We start from the raw sequence: 23,955 nt of genomic DNA on the forward strand, positions 1-23,955 counted from the left end.
CCGGGATTAGAACACAGACCCTTCTGACTCCCAGAAAGAGCCCATGCTCTTTCCACTAGGCCATGCTGCTTCCTGCTACCTTCCTAAAGTCCCTCTTCCTGCAAGAATGTCTTCCTGGATCAATTCACACACACACCCAACAGCAACCCTTAGTTAGCACTTGTTTTTATTCCCATCCTCATCACTTATGTACATAAATAGATTCATTTGTACATTGATTTTATTCGGGCCCTTCACTGATAGCCATACTCCCATCTGTGTTCCATATCCTTGTTGCTCTTCCAGCTCCCACACTTTGTCAGACCTTTCTGGCATCCCCCCCTTCTCTCCTCTGCACAGCCACAGCACTTCCAGCCTCATCACTCGGGAATCTCTTCCCTTGGATGACCAGAGGCGCAACAAGGCGGCGACTCATGGATAAGGAACCACAGGAGCTTTGGCTGGGCCGCGTTGAGGCCACTACTTTGGAACCCAGATTCCGTCGCCGGGCTGGGGCTGGTTAGTCCATACGGCACGGCTACTGCTGCTTGTGAGTTGGACCTAGACCCCCCCACAGCCACTCTTCCTCTCAGTTTTCTGGTTCTGGTTTCTGTAAATCGCTTACTATGTGCCAAACACTGTACTCAGTACTGGGGTAGATAATAAATAATAATTATGGTACTTGTTAAGTGCTTATTATGTGCCAAGTACCCTTCTAAGCTCTGGGGCAGATACAAGTTAATCAGGTTGGACACAGTCCCTGTCCCACACAGGGCTCACACTCTTAATCCCCATTTTAGAGGTGAGGAAACTGAGGCAGAGAAGTGAAGTGATTTGCCCAAAGTCACACAGCAGAGAAGTGGTGGAGTCGAGATTAGAACGCATGACCTTCTGACTCCCAGATCCGTGCTCAATCCACTATGCCATGCCTAGGGACACACAGCCCAGGCACCGTTGATTTAAAATATTTAATTCTGCACATTCAATTGAAAGGCCTCAAAAGACGGAGAGAGCATGTCTTGCATCTGGTGTACTCTCCCACGTGCTTATACAGGCTCTGAACACAGCAGGCATCCGGTACAGGCTCTGTACACAGCAGGCATCCAGTACGACGCTCTGCAACTGGCAGGTGCTCAATAAAAACCTTTGGTGATACACAACCTCCCGTGTGTAGAACAGTTCCATGGATGCAGGTCTACGCTAGCCCCACCACAATCCGAATGAGCAGAAACACAAGCCAGCCTCCAGAAAGACAAGCCTTCAGACACTTGGTGACTCATGTTAGTACAAAGTGGAAAGTCAGAGGGTGGAGAGAGAGATGAGCCAGGCCCCAAAGCAACAGGTGGGACGTTTCAAAAATTAAAAAAAACAAAAAACCCTTCCGTGAAGGTGGGGGGTCCCACCCAAAATAATTTACCATTTTCTTTAGTGCTCTTAGGAGCCACATCCTCCCCTTTTTAAAAATGCGGTTAGGGCTCATCTGGGGGCTTTACGACTTGGTGAAGTATTTTTCACAAACATTAAAAAGGGGATTTTTCCTTTGAGTCGAGTCACAGAAAAATCCAGGCGAGACCGCTTGGCACCCCCGCTCGTTGCTGGGAAGGAGTGAGTGCAAAGACGTGGTGGGGGCGGGTCAGCCGGCACCCAGGCTCCCCTCCCTCGAGGTTGACCGGCCAGTCTGCGGTAAATGCAGAGGGGACAGGAGGACCCGTTGTCTTTCTTCCTATTGCTGCTAAGGAGAAAGGGTCTCAGGGGCACCCCAGGAAGTGGACAAAACCACACCACCGAGGAGGGACTCATCCACTCTCCTCTGACCAGCTGGGATGCACGGGAACTGCTGCCCTGTCATACACTTGGTGCTGGGAAGCACCAGGGGCGGGACTGGTCTGCTTAGGTCCTGCTTGCCACCCACTGCCCTGCCTCCACCACCCCCTGGGCGAGGCCGGTGACTCAGCAGACACAATTAGCCCTACTTGTGATCCAGCAGACACAATAAGCCCTCCTTCCTGTGGTGGCCCAACACCCTCAGGTTGGGTCTCCAGGTCCCGGGCGAGAAGGATTTAGGGCGAAATGCCAGGATGGTCAGTTGTCTAGGCTGTGGGTAGAATCTGCTAATGACCCTGGGATGCCCCTCAGATGTGCCAAGAGCCAATCCAGTGGCCCCCCAGCTCTGGCACAGCCCTGTCACCAGATGCTGATGCAGGGCAGCTGGTGCCAGCCACAAGATCAGTGAGGAGGGGACACTGCAAAGCTCTTAGAAGGCCCCGGGGTGCTTAATGTGGCCAAAAGTAATTGGGAGTCTAGCTCTGGTGGCCAACCTCCAGGCCCTCTTAATGACCCAGGCTTTAATGTAGAGGGGAAGCTGTTTGAGGGCAGGAAACAGATCTCTTGCTCATTATTTTTTACTAAACGCTTAGTTCAGCACTCAATATATATCCTGGACAGTGGTCAGAGCCCTGGGTTCTCTCTCCTGAGCCTGGTGGGAGAGGGAGAGCTGGCGGTGACCATCCCACCTCTCTGCACCTGTGGACACACCGCCTGGGGTAGGCACCTGGGCAATGCCTGGGGCCCAAGGGGCGTAAGAGCAGTCGCTTGTGGCCGAGGGACTCGAGTCACGGCCTCTGTCCTCCTTGTGGCACAGGCCACAGATACAGTTCCTCAGACCGGCCGCTGTGGGAAACTCGATGGCTGGCCAGCTGATCGACTCTAGACTGTAAACTCATTGTTTACAGGGAATGTGTCTGTTTACTGTTATATTGTACTCTCCCAAGCACTTAGTACAGTGCTCTGCACACAGTAAGTGCTCAATAAATACAACTGATTAACTGACTAACCCTCACCTGGTGTCTTTTCAGCCCACAAGGCAATTGGCCACAATTGGAGGAAGGGGGCAGCTTGGAGGGCTGGAGGAGAGAATGCCAGTGGGGGTGTGTCCGTGAGTAGCCGTGGCTCCCGGGGCAGGACCCAAGCCAGTAGGGGTAGCCAGGACTAATAATAGATGGTCCCAGCCAGCCCGGTGACGGTGGAGACCCTGGCTGTAGCTACGACCCGCCAAAGACAGAGAGGGACTGCCACCGGGAGCATCTCCTGCCTCTGACTGGGAAATGAAGGCAGGGCGGGCTAGGGGCAGACTGTTGGCCAAGTCACTATGACTGGCAGTGGCTTCGGCCCGGGAGACGGTCGTGACGCCAGGCCCAGTGTCCAGTGTGGCCCCGGGGAGTGGGAAGCGTGAGGGGCGCCCGGGGGCTGGACCTTAGTTCTCTGATCACCACCCCCTATCCTGCACTTCAGCAGTGGGCGAGAAGTGGGATCGGTCCTTCCCCCTTGCCCAGGGGATGCGGAACACCATGCGTGTGGCAGCTTGGGCACGGGCGGAAGGCCCCGTCATGCTCTGCCCTGTGACCGGCCCGGACCGGACGCGGCAGGGTTGATGTTACAGGGTGAGTAGGGGCGCGGGGAGGGCGTCCGGCCCCTGGGGAGAAGGAGCCGGTGTGGTTGATCGTACCCAGACATTGGGCAGCACTGGAGGAGCTCGGGTTCTCTACCCAACAGGGGCTGCAGCATGAGGAAGGGTGTGCAGAAAGTCCGGACCGTGTCCAGGTGCTGCGAAAAGGGGATGGAGACCACCACGATGGGCCGCTTGGCAGGAAGAAGGGGGTCTCCCATTCCCCGTCCCCGCCTCTGCCATGTACCCAGAGGGCCCTGGGCCCAAACCCATCCTCCTTGGGTGAGGTGGAGGTAGGGCATGGGAACATCCCGAAGCGCACCCCTGAGCTCCCCGAGCCGCAGGGGATCAAGCAAAATCCTTGGACACGGCCTCCACGAAGTTGGGAGCCGACATAAGGATGCCAATGGTGCAGATGATGGTGAAGACGGAGAAGGCCATGAGGCACAGGCGGTCCACCACGGAGGCCGCGAACTTCCACTCGCTGCAGACGGCCGCCTCCTCGTCCTGTTCCCGGAAGCGGTTGGCCAAGTAGCGCACCTCCTCCAGGATCTTGGCCAAGTCCGGGCCCCCGTCGGGCGAGCGGCGGCCCCCGCCGCCACCCAGCAGGCGCTCCTCCTCGGCCGGCGAGCAGGCCAGCCGGCCGCAGATGACCCCCGAGTCCGGCGTGGGCGAGCAGTGGACCCCATCTAGCCCGCGGAAGCCGATGTAGAGCATGTTCCCGTTGGCGGCGGGGGCGGCGGTGGGAGCGAGGGACGGCTGGCCGGCCAGGGCGGTCATCTCCACGCTGCTCAGGCTGCAGCGGCGAGCCTTGGGCTGGCAGGCCGGACCCCGCACCTTCTCCTCCCCCGGACGCTTCATGCGCAGGAACCAGGCACACCAGTTCAGGAGGATGATTCTGGTCTAGGGCAGAAAAGGAGCATTAGCCACCATCGCCCCGGGCGGCACCCCCGCAGCCTGCCCTCCCGCTGACCTCAGATCGCAAGCCAACACAGTCTCACCTCCCCGCCCGCCCGGGGCACGGCCTTCTCCTCCCCCGGAGCCGCTTCCACCCGGTGCTCGGCCCTTCCCCATACCCAACAACCACCTCCCTCCCTCCTCTCCGGTCCGCTCAATCCACTCAGCGGAACTTCCCACCATCCTATCCACTTCTACTCCCTTGAAAAGTGCTTCTACTTCCACAAAGCCCTACAATGATAGAGCCGGGCGAGTGGGATGGGGAGAGACAGACTCTCCAGTTGGCACCATCACTGAAAGACTGGAAAAATCCCAGCTTGGATAGCTCCTAGCCCAGTCCCAAACTGGCATGTCAAGTCCCCAGGGGAGGCCTGGCCCCGTTGTCACCGACTAGGGGACAGGGGAGAGGGATGACAGAGGGGCAGTGGTGGAGGACAGTGCTGAGGTGGGAGGGGGAGAATGCCAAGGGGTTCAGGGTGGTGAGGGTGACAGGATTGGGGATGCTGAGGTAGCAGGCGATTAATAATAATGTTGGTATTTGTTAAGCGCTTACTATGTGCAGAGCACTGTTCTAAGCGCTGGAGTAGATCCCGACTCTGCCACTTGTCAGCTGTGTGACTGTGGGCAAGTCACTTAACTTCTCTGTGCCTCAGTTACCTCATCTGTAAAATGGGAATTAAGACTGTGAGCCCCACGTGGGACAACCTGATTCCCCTGTGTCTACCCCAGGGGAAAAGGAGCATTGTCTCATGTGAGGCTTACAGTTAATCCCCATTTTACAGATGAGGTAGCTGAGGCACAGAGAAGTTAAGTGACTTGCCCACAGTCACACAGCGGACAAGTGGCAGAGCCGGAATTCGAACCCGTGACCTCCGACTCCCAAGCCCGGGCTCTTTCCACTGAGCCATGCTGCTTCTCCATTTAATACTCGATTAAATGCAAGTTAACTAGAAATGGTCCTTCCCATCAGTCATGCAGGGCCATGTGGGGAGAAGAGAAACCATAACTCAGCAAGTAACTCATCACCCCCATCGCTGGAGAGATCAGTCTCCCACAGCTTCCTAGAGACACACACAACTACAGGGACACACACCCACACAACTCCTCCCAGTGTTCCCACAACCTCCTAGAGGGAGACGCACACACCCACCCACACAGAAAATCACTCCAGTTGTCCCCACGATCTCCCTTCACCCTGACACCGAGGCACAAACCCGACTCCTACGTGACCCACCTCCCCCACCCTCAACCTCAACGTGACTCGGCCCCAGAAGCACGTCAGAGGAAGGGCGCTTACCCACTTGGGCATGCGGCCCCCGTCGGGGTCATGGTGGTGGTACTGTAGGACGATGACCGTCACGACCACGGACAGGCCGACGATGATCATGGTGCTGGCAAAGTACTGCGCTGCGGGAAAAGCGGATCCCGGGGCTCAGGGCCGGCCTGGCTCGGTGGGTGGGAGCTGGGGGACCGGTGGACGGGACGGGGGCCGGAGGACAGAGCTGGGCTCACTCATTGGGAAGGGCAGAGAGCGAGCCCTCGGCCCAGGCCGTGGACTGATCGTCGTCCAACGGGGTGGGGAGCCCGAACGTGAGTTTGAACCATCAGCAAGAGAGGGCAGCAGGAAGACACCACAAGGGTGTAGGCATCTGCTGACACTAACATCGCGCTTGAGCTGGGGAGGTTGAGCCAGGAAGCCAGCTAATCTTAAGAAACTGTGTTAACTTTCCGGCACAGGCTAAACCAGTCCTCCCCTCCTGGCCCTGACTTCCAGCCCCAACCTCAAACTGCTCTCTATCCTCTGCTCACTCCAGACTTAGTTTCAGCCCCACCGCGTTCTGGGATTTGCAGTATGAACGGGCAAATCAGGGCGGGGGGGTCTCTAACCCCACACCGTCCGGCCCCTTGCCCCACAACTCCTGCCGCACGCTCGCAGAGGTCAGAGGGCACCGCCGTGATCCGAATACGGCCCTCACCGATCAGCGGCACCGAGTCGGATGTCGCGGGCATGATCTCGGCCACGAGGAGCATGAAGACGGTGAGAGACAGCAGGACGGTGATCCCTGAAACACAGAAGCGGCAGCCGGGGGGGCCGCCTCAACGCCTCAAAGTGGCAACTCGGCATGAGTCTGAAAAACCCCTCCCCAGCAATGCCCCCGTGCCCAGCAGCCCCCACAGCAGCCCCCTCTGGAGATCTGAGACAGATGGGGTGGGAGCAGGAGATAACCCGTGGATTTCAGGTCCAAACCCTTTAGATTCTCCCACGAGGGCCCCATCCCAGCCCTCACCCAGTGAGATTTTCTCCCCGGAGTCTGCCGGCAGCAGGAAGACCAGCAGGGCCAGAGCGGAGATGAGCACGCAGGGGATGAGGAGATTGAGGCCGTAATAGAGTGTCCTGCGCCTCATCGTCACCGTGAAGGTCACGTCCGGGTACGGCTCCTTGCAGCAGTCGTAAAACCTCTCGTTTCTCTTGCCGGGAACCCCTGGGCCATGTGGAGGGAGGGAGAGTGGAGAGTCACAGCCCAGGGGGACCCCTGAAAACGTGGGCACCCCCCTCGTGTCTCTCCAGTTGTGATCAGAGGTGCGCTTAGTACAATGCCTAGCTCTTGATAATAATAATTGCATTCATTAAGCACTTACTATGTGCCAGGCACTGTTCTAAGCGCTGGGTGGATACAAGCAAATCGGGTTGGACACAGTTCCTGTCCCACATGGGGCTTACAGTCTCAAGCCTCATTTTACAGAAGAGGTAACTGAGGCAACGAGAAGTGAAGTGATTTGCCCAAGGTCTTAGAGCAGTCAAGTGGTAGAGCTGGGATTGGAACCCACGACCTTCTGACTTCCAGGCCTGTGCTCTATCTGCTATGCCATGCTGCTCCTCTTAATTAATGTGACAATTATTATATCATTAGGAACTTGGTCTTGCACTTAGATTTGTACCCTTTATTCACCCCTCCCTCAGCCCCACTGCACTTACGTACGTATCTGTAATTTATTTTTATTAATGTCTGCCTCCCCAGCTAGACTTTAAGCTCATCGTAAGCAAGGACAGTGCCTGGAAACTCTGTTATACTGCACTCTCTGAAGCACTTAGTACAGTGCTCCGCACACAGTAAGCGCTCGATAAATACCTTTGCTCGACTGATTAATGATAATAATGATAATAATTATAGTATTTGTTAAGCACTTACAATGTGCCGAGCACAGTCTCTCCTTCCTGATCATCTTTTTAAATCTGTAGGGCGGGTGGGTCCCCAGCAGGGGAGCGGGTGCATGTTTAGGGACGGGCCGTCCGCCCAGCCACCGGCCTTCCCCCACACCCGCTCACCTACGAGATCCCACTCGCCGTTGGAGATGTAGCCGGACACGTCCGCTTCCTGCATCTGCAGATCCAGCGACCAGCCGCCGTACGTCCAGGAGCCAAACTTGAGTTTGCACTGCTGCACGTCAAAGGGGAACCAGCGCACGTCGATGTAGCAGGAGCTCTTGAAAATGCCTAGGGCGGCCCAGGCCCACAGGGGACAGGCATACAGGTGTTTGCACACATACACACACATAAGCACACACTCCCAGCACCTCAGAGGGACACGCATCCACACACAATGGCTCTCAGCACCCCCACAACACAACCTCTTAGAGGAGACACGCATACAGAAAACAACTCTTGGTGTCCCTGCAATCTCCTAGAGGAGCAAACACACACACACACCCACACACACTCATTCATTCATTCATTCTCTCTCTCTCTCTCTCTCTCTTACACACATCATCCCCACACCTTTCAAAATCTCGGCCCCAGCTGACCTGCTAAACGGCTCAGGACGGGGGCTGCGGGGACAAAGGGGTTACCTGCCCCCCATTTCCCAGCCCCTGAACACCCTCTCCCTCCCCCACCAGAATCCTCCCAAGAATGGGATGAAGTGGGAGGGCTCGGAGCCAAAGGGTAGAGCGATGGTGACACCAAGGCCCGAGGAAATACCTGCCCACTCACCGGGGGGCAGGTACTGGCAGTGTCCCGAGGAATTCACCAGGACGTTGGTATGGAATGTGGCATCGAATCTCTCGTCGGCGCTGGGAAGGAACGGACCGTCAGTAGGTGAGGTGAGGTGAGGTGAGGTGAGGTGAGGTGAGGTGAGGTGAGGTGAGGTGAGGTGAGGGGAGGGTCGAGGCGGCTGTTCTGAGCCAGGCCTGGCTGCTGGGGGAGCTTGCTGAAACCCCCGTACAGCTCCTTGGCTGAGAGGCCAGGAATCCCCTAAAGCCCAGCCCAGGGTTGCAGCCCTCTAAAGCTTCCACCTTCGACTCAGGGTGAGTCCCCCTGTCCGGATGGCCGGCCGAGAACGGTTTTCAATCTCTCTCAGCCAGCCCACCGGACCGCCTGCTCCTCTGGGCTCAGTTTCCTGCCACGTCAGGACACCGGGCCCGAGGGCCTGCAGGGTGGTCTCCAAGTCCGACATTTGAGTGGACAGTTTCTCCTCCCCCTTCTCCGTTGGTCCATCCAGACCCCACTGACCTGTTGTAGAGCAGGATATCCGGCTTCCAGATCTGGCCATCAGGAAAGCGGACACTTCTGACCCCGGGGTATTCGGACACGTTCCACTGCAGATAGTAATCTGTCCAGGACTGGAGTGTGCAGGAGATAGGGCTGGGAACTCTCGGGGGGCCCCTGCTCCCCTCACCTCTTCCCCATTTCCTCCAGCCCCAGCTACCTCCTGTCCTAATCCCTGCCCCTTCCCCTCCTTCTCTGGCAGGCCAGGAGCTGGAGCCATGCCAGCAGATCCACCTTTGCCCCTTCAGCAAGATGTGGTGCTTGGCCATCTCTGTCCCCAGGACACGGCCCCACCCCCAAGGCCCAGCCCCACCCTCATAGGGGTCTGTTCTATCACAGGTTGGTCTGATGACCGGGCACCGAGGCAGAAGGAGGGAGGGAGGGAGGAGTAGTGGGTCCATTCCTTTAGACTCAGGGAAATTCCTGCTTGGGTACCCTGGCCCTTGTGGGAAAGCATGCCAGCCCCTAACCCTTTCCCAGATCAGCTCTACTGAGCAACCCAGCAAGATGGGCAAGGGGCGACCGGCGGTGGGGAAAGGATCCTCTAAAATGTCTCCACTTACCATTTGCAGCCAAATATTGGTGGTTAAAACTTGATTCTTCTCATCCTGGAAGAGGAGACAACAGAAATCCCAGTCAAGGGCGGGCAAGGTGGCCATCGGCTTCTCAACCGGTGTCGCCGGCTCGGCTGCCGCCTGGCAGGACGACGGGCACTGCCCGCCCCAACCCTGGCACTCGGGGATGAGATTGCTTTTTCCAAGTCTATAAATTCTTCAGTGAGCCCAAACAGCTGCATTTTGTGAACTCCTCTTCTCTCCGCTCATCCTCAAATCTCTTCTATAAGCCCACCCTCTCCAGGAAACCTTCCCCAATTACCCAGCAATGTCCCAGCCACAATAAGCAGATTCCTCCTGTTCTATTTGCCTGGTTCAAAGGATTCAATTCAACAATTGGTTCAGCTGCTTCATCCCGATACATTTGCATAACTTCCTGTGAAATAGTGTAGGAATGTGGCCTAATTGAAAGAGCACAGGCCTGGAAGCCAGAGGACTTATGTTCTAATCCTGGCTCCGCCACTTGCCTTGAGCGAATCACCACTTCTTTGTACCTCAGTTTCCTCAACTGCAAAATGGAGATTCAGTAACCTGTTCTCCCTCCTATTTGACTATGAGCCCAGGTGGGACAGGGACTGTATCAGGCCTGATTAACTTGTACCTACCTGAGCGCTTAGAAGAGTGACTAAACAAATAATAAGTGCTTAACAAATACCATAATCAATCCTAATTCCTTCAACTGTATGTAAATAACTATCACATAGACTAGAGATTGGAGATGAATCCAGGAGGCTTTCCCTGATGAACAGCAGCATGGCACAGGGGTTAGAGCATGGGCCTGGGAGTCAGGAGGTCATGGGTTCTAGTCCCAGCTCTGCCACGTCTGCTATGTGACCTCAGGCAAGTCACTTCACTTCTCTGGGCCTCAGTTACCTCATCTGTAAAATGGGGATCTGTAAAATGAGACTGTGAGCCCCACGTGGGACAGGGACTGTGCTCAACCCATTTTCCGGGCACTTTACAAAGGCCATAATTATTATTATCTATTCTCCCCAGGTTTTGATTCAGCACTTTTGTGGTACCTGAGCATCTTGGGTTTTTTTGGTTACTCTGCTTATTATAGTGCTTACTACGTATCGGAACTGCACTAAGCGCTGGGGTAGCTACAAACTAACAGAATGAACACAGTCCACGTCCACATGGGGCTCACAGGTTGAATCCCCATTTTACAGATGAGGTAACTGAGGCCCAGAGAAGTGAAGTGACTGGCCTGAGGTCCCACGACGGGCAAGTGGCAGAGCGGGGATTAGAACCCAGGTCCTTCTGACTCCCAGGCCCGGGCTCTCTCCGCTAGGCCACACTGCTTCTCTAAAACAAACATTTACCAACACACTGATCAAATGCTTCCTTCCTTTTCACCGTTTTACCAAAAGTCTCACTCCGGGGAAATGCCGGGTGCCAGGATCTAGGCTGTTATAATCCACGATTAACCAAGAACAGTGGGTTGAGGGCACCGATTCCTGCTCCGACTCTGGACACACAGATAGCCAGACACCCAGAGACAGACACCCAGAGACAGACACACAAACACCCCCACCCCAAATACTCTCCCCAAGATACACACACAGCCCCCAGATTCCACCACAGTACACATGCTGAAATATTCCTCAGATACACATTTGCCCCCAGTACTTCCTGAGATATACACTCCAAATATACCTCCCACCCAGTTACACACACACACACACACACACACACACACACACACACTGCCCTGACTTGCTCCCTTTATTCATCCCCCTCCCAGCCCTACAGCATTGTATATCTGTAATTTATTTATATTAATGTCTGTCCCACCCTCTAGATTGTGAGCTCTTTGTAGGCAGGGATTTGTGTCTGTTTATTGTTATACTGTATTCTCTCAAGCACTTTAGTACAGTACTCTGCACAAACTGCTCAATAATTACAACTGAATGAATAAAATGAACACACACCCACACAGATACCCCTCCAGATAGACACATACACACAATACATGTAATCCCCACCCAATATATACATGTACAAACCCACACACTCCACACACACTCACACCCACTCACGCACTCATACGGAGTTATTTACTGCCAAGTTAATCGGTTCGTTTCTTTATCGTCAAGTCTCAGCTTTGCCCAATTAAATATTCTAATCCCCTTTTGATGTACAAGGTTAAATTCCCGATGACTAATTAAGCATCTAGCTGGAAGTAGGCTGGACAGGGGTTAGCCAGGGTCTCACCGGGACGCCTTGAGGGACGAGAGAGGGTAAATCACTTCTCTTTGACCTTGCAGACTGCAGGTAATAATAATAATAATAAGGTATTTAAGTGTTTACTATGTGTCCGGCACTGTACTAAGCGCTGGGATAGATACAAGGTAATCAGGTCACATGCAGTCCCTGACCCACATAGGGCTCATAGTTTTAATCCCCATTTTACAGACGAGGGAACTGAGGCACAGAGAAGTGAAGTGACTTGCCCATGGTCACCCAGCAGACAAGTAGAGGAGTTGGGATTAGAACCCTGGTCCTCGGACTCCCAAACCCATGCTCTTCTCATTAGGCCAAGGTACTTGGCCGCACGTTGGAACCTGTGACTGCTCCCGCTGGGGTCGAGCCCACCCCTGGAACACCGTGGTTGTTCTGCAAGCGCTCCCAGGAAGTCCACCCATCTGTCCCTCTCCGCTTCCCCTCTTCCCCTGGCCCGCGTGCACAGACACACACACAGAGCCTGGCCCACCCCTCCAGAACAGGGGTGGACGCCAAAATAGTGAAAGGGCAGCAGAACCCACTGCTCTCTGTCATACCATACTCTCCCAAGCACTTAGTACAGTGCTCTGCACACAGTAAGCACTCAATAAATACCACCGATTGACTAACTCTCCATTTTTCAGATGAGAAAACAGAGATGTGAAGTGACTTGCCCAAGGTCACATGGCAGATAACTAGTGGAGCTGGGATTAAAACTCGGGTTCTCTGACTCCCAGGCCCGTGGTCTTTCCACTGGGCCACTTTGCTTCTCTGCTTCTTCCTCTGAACGCCAGGTTGCGGGAAGGGAGGCCGGGAAGGAAGAAAGAAAGGATTCTAACGAGAACCAAAAATAGCTCACAGATTTCTCTCGCGCCTGTTCCTTGTCAGAGAGGCCACGGATGCTTCCTAAGGAACTCGTGTGCTTTGTGTCCGCGGCATCCTGAATAGCCTATTGTCTGTTGGTAATTTGTCTGCTTCATCCTCGGATTCCCTCATCCCTCTTCCCCCTCCCCGTCTTCCGCTCTCTCGAATTTCCAAAAGATTCCGAACCCAGCTGGCTCATTCCCAAACTCACCCCGGCCCCGATACGGATAGCCGGGTGGCGGGGAGAAGTGGGGGAAGGTCACCCAGCAGGCAAAGGACAGAGCCGGAATTAGAACTCAGGCCTTCTGACTCCCAGATCTGTGTTCTCTGCTCTAGCCCACGCTTCTTTTCTAATGAAATTCAACCGGGCTACCCTCCCAGCATGAGCCAGCTTCCATCTGGTCAGTGCTGTCCTCAGTGCTGTCCATCAGACCCTGGACACCGATGGAGACCCAGCACCTTACAGATCCGGCTGGCGAGCATCACGCTCGGTCAATCAAACGTACTGGGACTCCAGACTCCAAACAGGCTGAGGATGGGCCCGAGGTCACCCACCGAGCAATTGGCAGAGCCGGAATTAGAATCCAGGTCCTCTGACTCCCAAACCCTTGTTCTTTCCACTAGGTCCCGCTGCTTTTCACCCAGATTTCCAGTTAACGGCTGGTCTTCTTCCCTTAAGCTGTTAACGACCGACATTCTCCCTTTTTTTTTTTTTATTTCAAACCTAATGACACCTAGCACATTTTCGGAACCCTGCTTCCTCCAGCGGCTTTAGAGACCCTAACTAATGAACACACAAACCATCCTTGCCGGGTTAGCAAATATTATCATCCACATTTTACACATGGGAGAAGTTTACTGATTCTCTCCAGGCCGGGGGACGCACGAGTGGCTCAGCTGGGCACCACCTGGATGATTGGCCGATGACAGAGTGACGTTCGGTCACCGGCAGCCGTCTCCGCTCATCAAACCCCGACATCCGGAACTCGGACAAGTCAGGCCCCAACCCAGCACAAGCCTCCTCGGCCCCATCAACCTTTCCGCTCCCCAAGAGCAGATGCTTGAAATCTAGTAATGCTGCTGGTATTTATTAAGCCCTTACTATGTGACAAGCAATGTGTTAAGCGCCGGGGCAGAAACGATGTGATTGGATTGGACAAGGGAGAGGGGGAGGGGAGGCTGCTTATCTAATTAGGGTCTCGCTCTATTTATGGAGCGCAAGGTTTCCTCTCCTAACGGCCGGTCAGAACAATCGGGGGGAGGATCCTCACCAATAGAGGTGCACCTCAGGCACCCAAGCCATCGGCCCCCGTTGGGCGGGAGCGATCAGAACCGACAGATCGAACAGCGTAGTATGCACTTCCCGGGTACTGTGCTGAGCGCTTAAAAAGGTACGACAGCCTTATCGTCTGGCCCAGCCAGCAAACTTCCTTCCGCTGACCACGGTGGCCTTTCTCCAACTCCTGCCTGCCTCCTGACATTCCCACCATCCAATTAATCAGTTGACCAGCGGCAGTATTAAGCTCTTACTGTGTGCAGAATAATAATGATAGTATCTGTTAAGCATGTACGATGTGCCGGGCACTGTACTAAGTGTTGACTGTACACTGTATTAAGCGCAGAGGAAGAGGGAAAATGGATCAGGTTATCGGCGCTGAATGAGATAAACTCCAGATGGAAGCTCCTCCTTAGGACTGGGCAAGGGATGGGTCCACCACCTCTTTTATATTGTACGCTCCCAAGCACTTAGTACAGTGCTCTGCACACAGTAAGTGCTTAATAAATATGACTCATTGACTGATTGAGGCCAGAGAGAGGGGATGGGAGGTGGGACAGAGGGAGCCAAGGGGAAAGAAAGGCAGACAGAGAGACAGGGAGACTGAGAGACAGAGAAGGAGAGACAGGAAGACAGAGACAATGTCTAAGAGGTAAGAATTCTGATCTGGGGAAGAGTAGGGATTAGTTTCATGGCAGTTAGCATGAGGGTTTGAAAATGTGTTTTTGGGGGTTTGGGGGGGGGGTTTGTGTGTGGGTGTGTGCAACTATCTGAGGACCTGGGTGTTTGTGTTATTGGGGTCAGGGGGGTCTCTCAGGACGCGGCGGGGTGCGGGTTCGGGAGGACTCAGAACAAGACAGAAGTGGTGGAGAGGAAACGGAAAGTTTCCACGGGTGTAATGAAGATGTCTAGATGCATGATGAACTGAGGAAAATGTAAGACTTGTCACATTTTATTCATTTCCCTTCATAAAAAGTGATAGCATTAGCGAGCCTGGCCGACCCGCCTCTGACTCCACCGACGGGAAAGCCGATCCTCTGCCTGCCCCTCCTGGCTCGCCCCTCCTTACCCCTCCAGCCTCCAGAGGGGAGACAGGGGTGTTTTCAAGGCCACCCCCTCCCCGCCTGCCCCCACTCCACCACCACAGGAAAGAGGAGACAGCGGGAGATGTCAGTGTCAGCTACCTCTTCCCAATCAGTGGTATTTATTAAGCACTTACTGTGCGCAGGGCATTATACTAAGCGCTTGGGAGAGTATAACACAACAACACAACAGATGCATTCCCTACCCACAACGAGTTTACAATCGAGAGGGGGAGACAGACTTTATTATAAATGAATAAATAACCTCCCCACAGACCCGGCTGCATCACCCCAGGCTCAGATCTGGAGGGCCACGGCATCACGGCCCAACCGAGGAACCCGTTTCCTTCCACGGACGCCCCTGTCCCTCTTCCCCCGACTTCACTCCTCTTCTAGAAATGGTACATTGCCATCGAGGCTGTGTTCCCTCGTGTTGCCGGGCAATTACGGTCACAGGCCAGGCCAAGGGGAGCCAGTATGTACCCTACCCTAGGGAGGCAGAGGGGGAGAACCCCATAATTCTACTACCAAGCACACGATCCCTGCTGGGAGCAGGGACTCCCCTGCCTGGAGTCATAGCGACTCCCCTGCCTGGAGCCGGACACCAGAGAGGGGTCTGCCCCAGCGCAGATCCATCAATCAGGGATGGAGCCAATGCCAATCAATCAACGGCCCTGCCTAAGCGCCCACCATGTGCAGAGCCCTGTGCTGAGTGCTTGGAGAAGCAGCTTGGCCTAGAGGATAGAGCACGGGCCTGGGAGTCAGAATCCACCACGTGTCTGCTGTGTGACCCGGGGCAAGTCACTTAACTTCTCTGGGCCTCAGTTCCCTCATCTGTAAAACAGGGGTTTAGATTGTGAGCCCCATGTGGGACAGGGACTGGTTCCAACCTGATTTGCTCATCAGTGCTTAGGACAGTGCCTGGCACATAGTAAGCGCTGAACAAATACCACCAATATTATTAATAATAACAATAACAATGAATAATACTTATGATATTTGTTAAGCACTTACTATGGGCCAAGCATTATTATTATTGGACAGTCCGATAGAGTGAGAACGACTGATCTCTGTGCTCCGGGAGCACCCAGCCCAACCCAACCAGGGCTCTTTCAACTCCCGGACTTGCTGGTAGCAGCATCTCCACTCTTGAGCGACCGCCATGGGCCTAACCTGATCTGGACAAGGCGGTTGTGCTGGCAGCCCTGGAGATGATGAGCCAGACACCCAGGGAGCCCAGGAACCAAGGAAAATTCTCTCTAGCTGAATGCCCCCATTTCTCTGAAAAATCCTAGCCATTGTGGATTTTACAAACCTGAGCGGGAGACGCTACGGTCTCATGCAAAGAGCAGGGGGCTGGGAGTGGGAAGACCCAGAATCTAGTAGTTCCAGCTCTGCCCAGACCTGCTGGGGGAACTTGGGCCTCAGTTTCCTTCTTCTCATTTAAAAATGTCCTGGCAGTGGGCTTCCCACCTGTCCGTCAGTGGCTCCGCCTTTATCCATGTGTTCTTTCCTCCCCTTCCCCACTGGACTCCTCCCATTCAAAACTCTTCACTGTCTTTCATTCTCAACTCTCATCTCCAACCCACTGCTGACACTTGCCCCCCACCGGCTCAAACCTCCTTCCTCCCCTCTAGAGCCTCCAAAAAAGCCACCTCCTCCAGGAGGCCTTCCTTCTTTCATCGGTCCCTCCGATTTCCAGCAAGCGCAGCACTCTTGGAAAGATCTGTTAATCTGTTATTGATTTACTTCTGCCTATTCTGCTCATCCTCCTGTGTGCTCCTCAAGCTCCGGGGACATTGCTCAGCCTTAGTAGATGAATTTGATACCTGCAAAATGGGGTTAGGGGCACGCCCCTCTCCCTGGCACTCAGGAGTGTTTGCTGCGGGGCTGGGGAAGAGAAACGAAGGGTGAGAACAGATACGAACCCACTTTTAATAATAATAATGATAATTGTGGTATTTGTTTAGCACTTCCTATGTGTTGAGCACCGTACTAAGTCCTAGGACACAGTCCCTGTCCCACATGGGACTTCCAGGCTAAGTAAGCAGGAGTACAGGTATTTAATCTCCACTTTAGTGATGAGGAAACTGAGGCCCAGAGAACTTAATTAACTTGCCCAGATGTCACATACCAGGCAGTTGGTAGAGATGGATCAGAACCCAAGTCCTCTGACTCCCCGGTCCATGTTCTTTCCACTAGGCCACACTGTTTATTTTTCCAAAGTGCTAAGTCAATTTGAGGTTTAATAGTCAGCAGTTCCATTGCCCAGACAGACAGTGTGCGGTGAGGAGCCTGCTCTAGACAGGAGAAATCCAACCCTTCCGGCCTTAGGATGAAACAGATGCGTCGAATTCCAGGCGGAAGGCATCAGCCCTTGGGTCCGAGAGGAAGGACGGTCTCACTCACTGCCCACGCCAAGACCATAAATCCACCATGGGGTCCGGGGGCCCTATCCCAGATCTGCCACTGCCTCAACGAAGGGTCCGTGGTGAGCCATCCCGCCTCGGTTTCCCACTTTTGAAATGGGCCGACTCCTGGCACCACTGGCTATACTGACCACCGGAGCTGATGGTGGTAACCACTCACTCTGAACCCCAAGTCCTTCTTTGCTCCGGGCCTGCCGTCTCCCCGATTCAGAGTGCAAACTCCTCGAGGACAGGTTGGCGGAAAGGGCACAGGACGGTAGTCAGGGGGCTTGGGATTTAGACCCAGCTCTCCCACTTGCCACCGTGGGACCTTGGAAAAGTCCCTTTGCATCTCTGGGCCTCAGTTTTGTCAACAAATTTGGGCGTAAAATATATTTTCTCCCTCCCTCTTAGATCGTGGAAGAGTTATAGTGTCTGGCATGATTATCTTGTAGTATAGTACTTTGCCCTCAGTAAGTGCTCAATAAGTACCATGGACTGATTGATTGAATTGTTTGATTGCTTGATTGTATCTATGCCAACACTTAGTACTCTTCTTGGCAAATAGTAAGTGCTTAATGAGAATCCATTATTATTATTATTTTTATTATTATTCCTCAAGTGCCTTGTACAGGGCACTGCACACAATGCTTTCAAAAGATAGATACCATTAATAATGTCGGTTGTGTTGGCAAGCTGACTTCAGCCATCCTTGCTGTACAGGACAATGGAGGGGTGATATTTATTGAGCATCCATGGGGTGCGGTGCACTGTGCTAAGCGCTTGGGAGGTACAAAATGAAAAAGTGACAGGACCTGTGCCCCCAAGGAGCTTCCCCTGTAAAGGAAGACCATGGAGGACAGCCACCGTTAACTCTAGACTGTAAGCTCACTGTGGGCGGGGTGTGTGTCTACCACTACGGACAAGCAGCGTGGCTTAGTGGAAAGAGCGCGGGCTTGGGAGTCAGAGGTCGTGGGTTCTAATCCTGACTCCGCCACTTGTCAGCTGTGTGATTTTGGGCAAGTCACTTCACTTCTCGGTGCCTCAGATAGCTCATCTGCAAAATGGGGATTGAGACTGTGAGCTCCACGTGGGACAACCTGATTACCTTGTATCTCCCCCAGTGCTTAGAACAGTGTCTGGCACATAGTAAGCGCTTAACAAATACCAACATTATTATTATTATACCTGAGGAGCAGTGTGATTTAGAGGAAAGAACACGGGCCTGGGAGTCAGAGGATGTGGATTCTAATCTCGACTCTACCACACCTATGCTGTGTGACCTTGGGCAAATCACTTAACTCGTCTGTGCCTCGGTTACCTCATCTGTAAAATGGCGATTAAGACTGTGAGTCCCACGTGGGACAGGAACTGTGTCCAACCTGATCGCCTTGTATCTACCCAACGCTTAGAATATAGTAAGTGCTTAACAAACACCATGATTAATATTATTACCAACGCTGTTATATCGTACTCTCCCAAACGCTTAGTACGGAGCTTCGCACACAGTAAGTGCTCAATAAGTACGATTGATTGACTGAACGTCAGGGTTTCCGTGGCAGCATCCACTCCGGCCGGCCACGCTGGAAGGTGGGCATGTGCCAACAGGGGATGGAGTTTCTGATCAAGCAGGATGCCCCTTTGGCAGGCTGACAAACCCTTACAGCTTTAATTCAGCCCAACCCTCTCCCTCTCCTGGGTTGCGATGAACAACGAGACCAAACCATCCCTGGAGAACAGACACCCGCCATCTGCTCGCCCTCCCTTTTAAGACGTGAGTCTCAGGTGGGGCAACGACTGTGTCCGACCTGATTATCCTGCATCCACCTCAGCCCGGAGTAAGCGCGTCATCTTTACCGTTTCCACTACTACTACCAAATTAAGAAGGAGGAAAAAAGGAGAGACAGAAGAAATACCAGAAGAATTACTGCCACTAGGAACCTGGGCTCTGAAGTTCGTTAGCAAGCGACAGCCCCATAAAATGCAGTTAAATACCGTCCAAGAGGGAGAGTTCTTTTAGGAGCCATAAATAAGGGAGCGGATTCTGCAAGCAGCGATCCCATCCCCCGAGTCGTTAGTGGAGACCCGGAGTGGCACACTATATTATTTTTATTAAGTTTCCCCTGCCCCTCTTTCCCATCATTTGGCATTTGAGATTATTCCCACCCTCTCTCTCTAGCAAGTCTTCTGGATCATTCCGGGATACAGATCTTCTCCATAAATAAGCATTTCTGGTCACTATAATTTATTTATTTATAGTACTGTCTGTCGCCTTGCCCCTTCCCGCCAGACTGTAAGCTCCTTGTGGGCAGTGAAGGTGTCTATCATTGCATTGTATTCTCCCAAGCGCTGAAGACAGTGCTCTGCACAAAGTAAGCACTCAATAAATACGATTGAATGAATGAATGAATGAAAGAAAGGAAAGAAAAGAGGCAGCCACTAAATGGTTTCATAGCAGCTGCTCTGGGAAGGGGAGGAGATTGGAAAACCGGGAGAGACTGTTTTCTGAATCTCTCTCCTATCAATAAATCAATGGTGTTTGTTGAGTGCTTACTGTGTTCTGAGCACTGTACTAAGCTCTTGGGAGAGTCCAATACAACAGCAATAATAGACACGTTCCCTGCCCATTCACCTGAAGGGGCCGGGGGGGTGGGAAAATCCCGGAAGATTCCAGTGGGTGGATGACCGTCGGTCAGTCAGGCAATCAACTGTATTTACTGAGCTCTTACCGTGTGCAGAGTACTGTACCAAGCGCTCGAGAGAGTACACTAGAAAAATTTGATAGACTGTTTTATATAACAATCTGTTATCTATAACAGATAACAACATGACAGATATGATATACTCTGTTCCTCCATGGACAGAGCCAGATAAACGCACAAAATCTTCGCTTGACACCTTCAACTGCCACCCCTTACAAGTGGGTTGCCCGGATATCGGACCCCCAGGGGGGCGATTCATCTCACGCCCAGGGTCCTCTGGATGCGGGGAGGAGCCGGTAACGATCGGGACACCCCCTTCTGAACACCACCCAGAATTGGGGGGGGTGTGAAGAGAATACTAGGAGACCTTGGCCAAGTCACTTAACCTCTCGGTGCCTCAGTTTCCTCATCTGCAAAATGGGGATTCAATGCCTGTTCTCCTTCCCCCCTGAGACTATGAGCCCCCTGTGAGACCGGGGCTGTTTCCGGCCGATTATCCTGCAGTTTTTCCATTCTGAGCGCAGTGCTCAGTGCATAGTAAGCACTTAACAAATGCTATAATTATTATTATGGTTCTTGGTTTCCAGATTAGCCAAGAGCCCTGGACTGATGCCAAAGTGATGGGCTCTTCATATGCTAATGGTGGCAAAGAGGTCTGGGCCCAGACAGCTTCCAGCCCACGTGACTCTCCTGGGAGCCTCACCCCAGACCCCTGAGATGCCAGAGGCGGGTTGTGGGTGTGGGAGTGTGTGTGTTGGGGGTGGGGACGGGGAAAGGGGGGAACCACCTGACCCAACTTCAGGAGGGCAAACAGGATGGGCCTGAGGGAAGGATTGTGGGGGGCAGGCAAAATTGAGAAGCATCGTGGCCTAGTGGAAAGAGCCCAGGCCTGGGAGTCAGAAGGCCTGGGTTCCAATTCCGCCCCTGCCACTTGTCTGCTGTGCAAACTTGGGCAAATCACTTCACTTCTCTGTGCCCCAGTTACCTCATCTGTAAAATGGGGGTTAAAGCTGTGAGCCCTATGTAGGACAAGGACTGCGTCCAACTTGGCTGTCTTATACCTATCAGCACTTAGTAAAGTGCATAGAACATAGTAAGCATTCATTCATTCATTCAATCACATTTATTGAGCGTTTCCTGAGTGCACAGCACTGTATTTAAGCACTTGGGAGAGTACAGTACAACAATAAACAGACACATTTCCTGTCCACAGTGAGCATACTTAACAGGTACCATGAAAACAAAAAAAATAACCTAGTAATTACAGGAAACGCTCAGCTTTAAACCAACTTCAGGGGAACCTACATTGAGCTTGACTACGCGGTTTCCCCAATTAAGCCAATCCCATTTTAATAGAGCAAAGTTTCCGTTTAAAAAACAGCTTTGAAAAGTGTTTTTAAAAATGAAAAGTTCCTCACAGGCAGTAATTATGACAAGAGAGGACTGTGTTTAGTTCCTTTTCAGGGTGCAGCTTTCTTCCCACCCGTAGTTGGGAGACCTTGAGCAGGTGCCCGCTTTCCAGCTCATTATGGGCAGGGAATGTCACTGTTTATTGTTGTAACTTTCCCAAGCGCTTAGTACAGTGCTCTGCACACAGTAACCCCTTAATAAATAAGATTGAATGAATGAATGAATGAATGAATTTCTTCTCATCCTAGAGTGAGGGCAGGCACTGCTACAGATATGCAGTAAACTTTGTCCCCTCTTTCAAAGCAAGGTTGATGATCTCACACCCCCTTAGACAGAGAAGCAAAGCGGCTTAGTGGAAAGAGCACGGGTTTAGGAGTCAGAGGTCGTGGGTTCTAATCCCGCTACCTCACTTGTCAGCTATGTCACTTGGGCAAGTCACTTAATTTCTCTGAGCCTCAGTTATCTCATCTATAAAACGGGGATTACAACTGCGAGCCCCATGTGGGACAACCTGATTACCTTGTATCTACCCCAGCGCTTAGAACAGTGCTTGGCACATAGTAGCATTTAACAAATACCGTTACTATTATTATTATTATTATTATTATTAAACACCGGGGGGGCCCCAGACAACGCTACCCAGATTTCACCCATCGACGGTACCAACTGAGCTCCTCATGGGCGCAGAACGCTGTGCTGCATGCTCGGGGGAGGCCAATAGAGTTAGCAGATACCTCCCTGACCCGGGGGAGCTTCCGATGTAGGGGTTTTCCAAGGGCCCAGCCTGCAAACCCCAGGCCCGGCGTGGGCACCTGGGCACCCCGAGTCCCAGAGGGCATCCGGGCTGAGTGGGAGCCACCGTGTCAGGGATGGAGAAGGGTGGGACCCCCTTCTGGGTCGGGGGGCGGCCTGTGGCGGGGGAGACTCACCACATCCATGATCTGCATGAGGCTGAGGGTGAAGTAGACGGTGAGAGGCTGGGAGTCGTTGGCCACTGGCCTCTCCAGGGGGTTGTAGTTTTTCAGCAACTGCCGGTAGAGCTTCCTCTGGAACTCGCCCTGCAGAGATGCTTCAGCCCATGGGGAGGAGAAAAGGAGGGAAGGGAAACCCGCTCTGCTCAGAGACCCCCATCCCGGGCCCGGGGGAGACCGTGGCGGGGAGGAGGAGGGGAGGAACCCATTTGAAGGTGGGGGGCGCTGGATTCACTCATTCGATCCTATTTATTGAGCGCTTACTGTGTGCTAAGCGCTTGGGAAAGTACGAGACAGCAGTGAAGACGGCCGATCCCTGCCCACAACGAGCAGCCTGGTGCAGTGGTTAGAGCCCGGGCCGGGGGGTCAGAAGGTTGTGAGTTCTACTCCCGGCCTCTGCCACTCGTGTGACCTTGGGCAAGTCAGTTCCCTTCTCTGAGCCTCGGTTTCCTCATCTGTAAAACGGGGATTGAGACTGGAGACTGGGACAGGGACTGTGCCTAACCCCGTTTGCTTGTATCCAGCCCGGCGCTTAGTACAGTGCCTGGTGCAAAGTAAACGTTTAACAAATACCACCATTATTATTATTATGGGGGGGGGGAGACAGACATCAGTACAAGTAAATAGGCATCAAGACATCAATACAAGTAAAGAGGCGTCGATATACATCCTTAAAATTCCAGCTATGCTGGATGAGGGTGTCAGGGGAGGGGTCCTCGGGGCCGGGAGGGACCTGGTCCAGCTGGGGTGGAGGGGGCTGGAGGCAAGCGCTTAGTACAGCGCTCTGCCCAGAGTAAGCGTTCCATAAATAGGATTGAATGAATCGAATGATTACCGTGCAGGAGGGAGGCGGCCACCAGCATCCAGACAGCTCGCTCCGGGGGGCGCATGTCGGGGGGCGGGTGTCGGGGAGGGCAGGGGGTCCCCCCTGGGGTGACCCCTCGGGTGACCCCCGGCCCAGGGGAAAACTTGGGCCCAAGGGACGCCCCCCGGGGGGCCCGGCCGTCTCCCCTCTCTGCTGTCTCTCTGCCGTCTCTGCTGTCTGTCTCTCTGCTGTGGCCGTCTCCGGGCTGGACTGGGCTGGACCCCGAGGCTCCCTTGGCCACGGCCCCCTGCCCGGACCCCTGTCCAGCCTCCCTCCCTCCCTCCCGGCCCTCCGGATCCCTCCTTTAAGCGGCCGCAGCCCCGCCACAGCCCGGCGGGGACGAGGCCGCCCCCTCCCACAGCCCGCCTCCCCACACAGCTCCCGCCCCGGCCCCCAGACCCCGCCTCCCCCTCCTCCTCCGGCCCCCGGGCCCCTCCCCAACCTCATCCCCCTCCTCCAGCCCCCAGACCCCGCCTCCGCCGCCTCCTCCGGCCCCCGGCCCCCTCCCCATCTTCATCCCCCGCCTCCGTCCTCCAGCCCCCGCCCCATCTCATCCCCGGCTCCGCCTCCTCCTCCGGCCTCCAGCCCCCATCCCCCTCCCCCTCCATCT

At 53.9% G+C, this 23,955-nt stretch overlaps 1 protein-coding gene across 1 annotated transcript; it reads right to left on the bottom strand.

Annotated features, from left to right (window-relative positions):
• Positions 1-832: 832 nt before the first annotated feature.
• CHRNA7 (cholinergic receptor nicotinic alpha 7 subunit) lies at positions 833-23,606 on the bottom strand. The gene is made up of 10 exons (XM_029071320.2): positions 23,316-23,606; positions 22,439-22,578; positions 9,491-9,535; positions 8,892-9,001; positions 8,373-8,452; positions 7,710-7,877; positions 6,670-6,864; positions 6,358-6,444; positions 5,679-5,788; positions 833-4,327 (listed from the first exon to the last, which is right to left on the bottom strand). The coding sequence occupies exons 1-10, from the start codon at positions 23,368-23,370 to the stop codon at positions 3,773-3,775; spliced, it is 1,545 nt and encodes a 514-aa protein (XP_028927153.1). The 5' UTR covers positions 23,371-23,606; the 3' UTR covers positions 833-3,772.
• Between the last annotated feature and the right edge of the window lie 349 nt (positions 23,607-23,955).

Source organism: Ornithorhynchus anatinus, chromosome 8, assembly GCF_004115215.2.
Source record: "Ornithorhynchus anatinus isolate Pmale09 chromosome 8, mOrnAna1.pri.v4, whole genome shotgun sequence".
Taxonomy (NCBI): Eukaryota; Metazoa; Chordata; class Mammalia; order Monotremata; family Ornithorhynchidae; genus Ornithorhynchus; species Ornithorhynchus anatinus.

Excerpts from the sequence above, each read along its gene's own strand:
- CHRNA7 (XM_029071320.2), bottom strand. The coding sequence starts at position 23,370 with ATGCGCCCCCCGGAGCGAGCTGTCTGGATGCTGGTGGCCGCCTCCCTC. Across the intron at positions 22,579-23,315 it reads GGCCGCCTCCCTCCTGCACG|CATCTCTGCAGGGCGAGTTC; the intron begins GTAATCATTCGA and ends CATGGGCTGAAG. Across the intron at positions 6,445-6,669 it reads CGGGGAGAAAATCTCACTGG|GGATCACCGTCCTGCTGTCT; the intron begins GTGAGGGCTGGG and ends TCTGTGTTTCAG.